A 7,483-nucleotide genomic window follows, 5' to 3' on the forward strand; every position below is an offset into this window, starting at 1 on the left:
GCTGTACATTGAAGGGGGGGGGGACTTTTTATTGCTTCTCCCCGCCAGCTCCCTGCAGGGGCAAGTTGCCCCCCGCCTGTCAGCGCCTGGGGGCAGGGGCCGGGTCTTACGGCGCTGCCCTTGGCGCCTGGCAGGGCTGCCAACTCTCCCGCGCCTTGGCGGGCACCTGCGGGCCGGGGAAAGCTCCGCGGCCCCCTTCCTGCGGGGGACCCGGCCCGGTGCCTTCCCGGCCGTTTGCGGCACAGGAGCCGCATCTGTGGGGGGCGCCGAGTCTCGCCCTCACGCCGGCTCCTACAGGCAACTCGAAGGGGCCAGTTGCCTCCCGCCTCGTGGACTGGAACCGCAGCGCGTTATCGGCCGGCGCGCCTGGGGCGGGGCCGGGAGGCGGTTGGAAGCGTGGGGGGAGGGGCCGGGGAGGCGCGGCGGTTGGGAGCCGGACGGGCGGGGCCACGGAGGAGGGGCGGGGGTAACTCGCTCCCGGCGCTCCGAGAAGGAGCCCCTGTTCAAACCCCCCCCCTCATGTCCCGCCCCTCCCCCTGCGAAGTCCGGCCCCTCCCGAGCGGCCCGTGCCCCGGGCTCGGCGTGGGAAGCGCGAATTTCCGCTCCACTCCCTGGCACGACTCCGCGCGGGGCTCCCCCCAGCTCTGCCCCGTCCTGCTGCAGCGAGCCCCGGGCCAGCGAGGAGGGCTCGAGAGGGGCCTCGGCGGCTCCTGCCCCAGATCCCGAACCGCTACCGCCCAGCCAGCGCAACAAGTAGCCCCCGCAGCGGGGCAGGGCGCGCTGCCGGCCGGCGGAGCTCAGCCCTTGTCCCGCAGAGCGGAGGAGGGGCCGAGTAGCAGCCGCGGGGAAGGGGGATGCAGGAGAGACACAAAGCCGGCGGGGGAAGCAGCCCGCCGCAGCTCGTCCCGGGATGGAGGCGCCTCGCAGGCTCGGCTTGATGCTGCTGCTGCCCTGGGTGCTCTGTGGCTACTTCTCCCTCCTGTTGCTGCCGCCCGCCGTGGAGCCCATGTGCCCGGAGCCCTGCGACTGCCAGCAGCAGCAGCACCTCTTGTGCACCAACCGGGGGCTGCGGGTGGTGCCCAAGGCTGCCGACCCCCAGGGCATCCTGACCTACAGCCTAGGGGGCAACTTCATCGCCAACATCTCCGCCTTCGACTTCCACCGCCTGGCAGTGCTGCAGCGCCTGGACCTGCAGTACAACCGCATCCGCTGGCTGCACCCCAAAGCCTTTGAGCGCCTGGTGCTGCTGGAGGAGCTCTACCTGGGCAACAACCGGCTGGTGGCACTGGCACCCGGCACCCTGCGCTCGCTGGCCAAGCTGCGCATCCTCTATGTGAATGCTAATGAGATCAGCCGCCTGAGTTCCACCACCTTCACTGGTCTGGGCAGCCTGGTCAAGCTGCGGCTGGATGGCAATGTGCTGGGATCACTGGGTGAAGCCACCTTCTCGGGGCTGCCCAACCTACTCTACCTTCACTTGGAATCCAACCATATACGGTGGCTGAGTCGTGGAACCTTTGTTGGCCTCACCAAGCTGCGCTTCCTCGACCTGTCCAGCAACCAACAGAGCTCACTGCGTTACCCAGACACATTTGGGCCACTGCGTTCACTCAGTACCTTGCTTCTCTCCAGCAACAACCTGCAGCAGCTAGGTGGGGGCCTCTTTCAGCATTTGCCAGGCCTTGCCAAGCTCTCACTCAGCAGCAATCGGCTAGTTCAGCTGGCGCCAGATGCCTTTGCTGGGCTGGGGCTACTGAAGGAGCTGCAGCTGGATGGGAACTTGCTGAGCCACCTGCCTGCCACCTTGTTGGAGCCGCTGCACAGTCTGGAGGTGCTGGACCTGAGCCGCAACGTGCTGGCTGCTCTGCATCCTGCTGCCTTTGGCCACCTGCCCAAGCTGCGTGAGCTCAGTTTGCGTGACAATGCTCTGGCTGCACTGCCTGGGGAGCTCTTCACCTCAAGCCTGGCTCTCCAGCGCCTGGAGCTGGATGGCAATGCCTGGAGATGTGACTGCCACCTGTGGGGCCTGAAGCACTGGCTGGGCACCCGGCACTCACAGGGCCGACTGCTCACCGTCTTTGTGCAGTGCCGCTTGCCACCTGCCCTGGCTGGCAAGTACCTTGATTACCTTCAGGATGCGCAGCTGCTGCCACCTGATGGCACCACCTGCCATGACTGGGCTTCCCTGTCTCCCTCCCTGCCACCTGCAATAGGGCAGTGGCCCAGGGAGCAACAGTGGCAGCCGATCACAGTCCCTGAGAGGTTCAGGGTCAACAGCAGTCACAGCCCAGCTCGATTGGGACCCGACTCCCTGCCCTCCGCCTCCACCATGCATTTTCTGGATACTCAGGAGGGGCCTGCACCAGCCCGAGGCAGTGGGAGAGCCAAGCCCACCCCTACAGCCTCCCTAACCAATCTGCTGGCCGGCTCCAAACCACCCCCTCCTCTGGCTGGCCCTGCATGGCCTCGGCGAGCAGGGAAGCACCACCTATCCCCTTCTTTGGCTGGAGCTCCACTAGTGTCTGACCCCTGTGACTTCAATAAACTCTTTCTGTGTAACTTGTCAGTTGAAGCAGTGAGCACCAGCTCAGTGACTGTGCATTGGGGAGTTCGGCCCCACCGCAGTCCCCGCCTGCTGGGACCTGTGCGCTTCAGGCTTCTTTTTGACCGCTTTGGGGCCACTGTCAAGTTCCAGCGCTTCGTGTACTTGGCAGAACATAGCGCACCATCTGCCACTTTGCAGGAGCTGCACCCTGATACCCCTTATCTGGTCTGTGTGGAGGGGATATTGGGTGGCCGCGTTTGTCCAGTGGCACCCCGGGACCACTGTGTGGGGCTGGTCACCCTGTCTGAGGGGGGCACAGCTGGCGGCCCAGACCAGCAACTCCTCACACTGGTGTTGCTAGCAGTAAATGCGATGTTGCTCTTTGTGGCCCTGGCGGCCTGGGCCTCCCGCCTGGTGCGGAAAAAGGTACAGGGGCGGCGGCAGGCAGCGCCGGTGCACGTGCGGCAGATGTACTCCACCCGCCGGCCACTCCGCTCTATGGGCACTGGTGTCTCCACTGACTTCTCTGGCTTCCAGTCCCACCGTCCACCCCGCAGTGCTGTTGCTTGTGCTCTCAGTGAGGCCGATCTCATTGAGTTTCCCTGTGAGCGCTTTGCTGACAGCGGCAGTGCCCGGCGAGGGGAGGATCACCTGCTGCCACAACGATTTGCAGACTAGTGGGACAGCCACAGAAACTACAGCTCTCAGCTGGCCCTGTGCTGGCATCATGGTGCAGCAGGTCTGGCTGGGAGTTGTAGTACCCTTTTTCCTCATCCCTCCCCTGCCACCTCAGTGTATTTAGGGGTGCATGGAAATTAAGGTTGTTGCTAAGCAGAGTGGGAGTGGGCTGAGATGGGGTAAAAGCCTCTTAAGAGCTTTCCAGTTTATTGCCACTTCATGTGGTCGAGCTGACATAGGGGATCCAAGCTTGTTCTATTGAGACTGCAGCAATGGAATTATGTATCCATGCTCTTTCCTGCAGGTAGGAGGGAGCTGAGTTCGCTTTGTGGGCACATTTTAGATACCAGGAGGGGTTGAGCTGGGTTTGGTCTGGCATGTTGATAATAAGGAAATCCTTTAAAATAATAGTAATTCCTTGAAGATTAAAAAAATCACTAACCTGAAGAAGTAAAATAATTGCTGTCTAGAAGAGCAGAAGGGTATGAGAGCTAATGCATGTAGCAGCAGGTGGGGAATCTGTCTTCAGAGCCAGCAGTTTATGTACTGTATCTTTCAGGATAATCTTGCACTGTGTTTTTTTTTGTGTGTGTGTTTGTTTTTTGTTTAACAAGGTACAGGTTTATCTTTCACCGGTCAAACAAATAACCCAGATTGCTGATATGATACAAGAAGTATGTTTGAAGTTTATTGAACGCTGACTTTCTAAACCCATAATCTCTTCCAAAGCCTGTTGGTGGAATAAAATTTAGGAACAGCACCATGGTTACTGAATTCAGCAAATCTGAACATTATGGAGCGTTTGAGTGATGTGGTTGTTTTAACTCAAGTGGAATGAAGACAATTTGTGTGTGTGTGTTTTATACCTTTTTATATAAAAGCCATAATGCAACTGATTTCTAGTCTTGCAGGAATATATTGCTGACACCACTAAGGAAAACTAACAAGTTTTATAACATGTTTACAGGGAGTTATTTCAAAATTGTGTTTTTAAATAAATACTGCTTGGTACGTCTACATTTTAATGTGTTTTTAGTAGTCTAGGTACATGCTTGGTCAGTGAATCACTGACCTTTACAAATAATACATCTTCGTAGCTATATGAGTGGATACTAAGGTGAATTATCGATTAATGGATAGCATAGATGCATTCCTTTTTTAAAAGTAATACGTGGAGGATATTTCAGAAATGTGAAACAAATTTATGCTAATAAGAAATTCTCTTAGTTTTACTGTACTAAAATTAGTTTTGTATGTACTTGTACCTCACTGTGAAATCATTAATTTTTGTATGTTACTCTGTTTTCAGTGTTTTCTTCACCTACTTGAGTTAATGGTAAAGTTAAATCTTTATCTTGAGTTAATCTCTTGCAGTAGTATATTTCTTTTATTTGAATACATTTTTTGTTTTCTGAGCAGTATTAGTGATTTTATGGTCAGCTGCTCTTATTTTTCTGGGAGATTTACTTCCCTAAATATTTACAGAAATGTGCTTCTGCCACTATTAAACATGGTGGTGTAGGTTACATTCTTTTTGCATGGTCTAGAAATGAGCTAATTAAAAAAGGTCCAAACTGTGGTTACAGTTATAGTGAGCTCCTTCTAAAATACTTGCATATGTTCCCAAGAGCAGTGATGTTACTTTTGTTCCTATTCATTTTACCTAGAGCCTCAAATGAACTCTTGAACTGAATGGCTCAAGAGTTCAGAGATAGAATATGGAGTCATAGATCTCTGTCACTGGTTCATATTTGACCTGGGTTGCTGGTGACCAGAAAGCGGGGGGTGGGGAGGAAAGAGAGGGTGGGGGGGGGGGGATGAGCTGATGGCTCAGTAGCCTAAATTGGCTAAAATAGTGGTGTCTGTTTACCTTTTAATGAACAAGTATTTACAAAGGACACCATAGTAATTAATACTCTTGTTGAGAGTCCAGCAACTGAATGGGAACGAACCTATCATGCCATGGAGATAATTTGTTAATGTTTCTGGTCCAAATACTGAGAAGAGGGAGCATTGAGAGAATTTGACTTAATCCTTATCTATTATATATGCAAAGTGGATTTCAAAGTGAAATGTTGATCTTATTGACTTCAGTAGGAATTTTTCTATTGATTTCACACTCAGTCTAAAGTTTTGTGAAGCCATATCTTTTTATGGACACTAAGGACCAATTCTTACAGTCCATATGCAGGAAAATAGTCACTTAAAATCATTAACATGAAAGACTGAATTAAATTTGGATTGAAGAAATGAAGATTCAGTCCTTAAATTGACTTAAGTGTCTAAACTCTTGACTCTTTTATTGTCAGATATCTATGGGGTCAATGTGATTATCCATGGACAACACCATTGTTATTTCTAAAATTAAATGAAGATTCAGTAGCATTAAACTATATAGCACACTTATTTTAACTCTGTCACTGGATATTCTTATAATAGGAGATGCATACATGTTGTACACGGTTATGATCAGTGTGTCAATAAACCCATTTGGTAAAAGGAAAACTGTTTCCAGATTGATTTAAAATGATACAGTATAAATACCCAGTTTGGTTTTAGTTTATAACTGGTTTTACATTACCCAAAGCAGCACTCTCTTACGTCTTACTTTATTCTTATCATGTTTTCTCAACATATTTTTCATTATACTTTGTTGGGTTGGTTTAGGATGATTTTGGCTTAAGCAAAATACTTTAATATCAGAAAAGAAACACTTGATATATGCTAAAGTTGAAAGTACGGAAAATTATATTAGTCAGAGGTTTTCCTGGGTTGGTACAGACCATCTTGGACCTCTGTTCAATGATGTATTATTAGATCAGTGTACAAGTGGTCATCTCTAATATTGATATCTCATGAAATGTTAGGGTTAACAACAAATATTTATTACTGTTGGAGAAATGGTTTCTGATTTCACAGTGATTGAAGACGTTTATGAGACTGGCTGATCCTGTTGGACCCTAGAATACATTCAGTTTTATTTATTATTTTCTTGAATTCTGATAATGGTCCCTCTCAAATAATTGCTAGAGATAGTACTGAATGGATCATACCTTCTAAAATTCTGGGCTTATAGAAATTTGTATTTTTCATTCTGACAGTTTACATCAAAGCCATAATGAACATCATGAGTAAAAAAACCCAAGATGATTAGCAAAATGATAGGAATGATTTTAAATGTCTGTTTCTTAACTTTGATAAACTGTTTTCCGCTCAGAGCCATACACATTCTTTCATGATCAGTAAATGGTTTTGTGCCATGGGCCTGGACTTACAAATGTTAAACTACTGAATTATGGGAACATTCTTACATAGTTCTTGTTTCACCAGTAAAATAATAGCATTTATATGTGCTTTTTTCTCCACTGCAGTTCTCTAAAAACTGAAGATGTAAAATAAAAATTTTTACTGAATTGATCAACATGATCTATATTCAGAGTTGTATCCGATTTTAGTGACAATAAATTTTGATTGACCTGTGCTACACTTTGCGCTGCAGAAGAACCTCAAAACTCAAAGTGAGCTTGATGTTGTTCTTACTTACCTAATCATCAGTATTGTTTAGAAAGCTCCAACTACAAGTGAGATCCTTTATTTACTATGTAAAGGCATTGGCTACAAACAGGTTTTGCATGTGCTTCATGAAGGTCACTGTCTGTAAGGAATAGATTTCAATTGAGAATCTGATTTGGCCTGTTAAACAGATATATTACTGTGGAGAGTAAGGGAAGGAGGGTTCCAGTGGTTGCATGCAGAGGATCTGGGAATCATTGTCCCTGAGTGTTACTGGTTTAATGAGGTGTGCAGAGAGGGAGTTTTGTTATTACAGGGACCAGCATGGAACTGGGACCAGGAGAACGGAGACTTCAGCGACTGGTGACCAGGAGATCCATCTTGGACAGCACAGCCAGTTCTGTGGCAGTGGGAGGACAATAGGTTGCAGAGAGAGAGAGAGAGAGGACCCTGGTGACCTGACCAGATGTTTCCAGCCAGGAGTGGGGCCAGACAAAGGATGGAGGAGAGGCAGAGAAGAGAGGGATCTGACAAAGGACTGGGGAGGAATATCAGAGACTTGACTGGAAGGAGAATGTTTGAGGATTGGGAAGGGAGAACAGGCAGCAGCTCCTTGGATGCAGGAAAGAATTAGACATGCTGTGCTGATGGATGCCAGACCTACCAGTGGTGTGTTCTTATGCTGTGTTCATATGCCCAGTAAGCCCTTTTGTTTCTGCTGACTTGAGAGTTGCTTGGGTCTAGAGA

The 7,483-nt window shown here is 49.5% G+C and overlaps 1 protein-coding gene across 1 annotated transcript; it reads left to right on the top strand.

Annotated features, from left to right (window-relative positions):
* The first annotated feature begins 443 nt into the window (after positions 1-443).
* TRIL (TLR4 interactor with leucine rich repeats) lies at positions 444-5,728 on the top strand. The gene has a single exon (XM_075922147.1). The coding sequence runs from the start codon at positions 911-913 to the stop codon at positions 3,221-3,223; it is 2,313 nt and encodes a 770-aa protein (XP_075778262.1). The 5' UTR covers positions 444-910; the 3' UTR covers positions 3,224-5,728.
* Positions 5,729-7,483: the final 1,755 nt, after the last annotated feature.

This window comes from Pelodiscus sinensis, chromosome 2 (genome assembly GCF_049634645.1).
Source record: "Pelodiscus sinensis isolate JC-2024 chromosome 2, ASM4963464v1, whole genome shotgun sequence".
Lineage (NCBI taxonomy): Eukaryota > Metazoa > Chordata > Testudines > Trionychidae > Pelodiscus > Pelodiscus sinensis.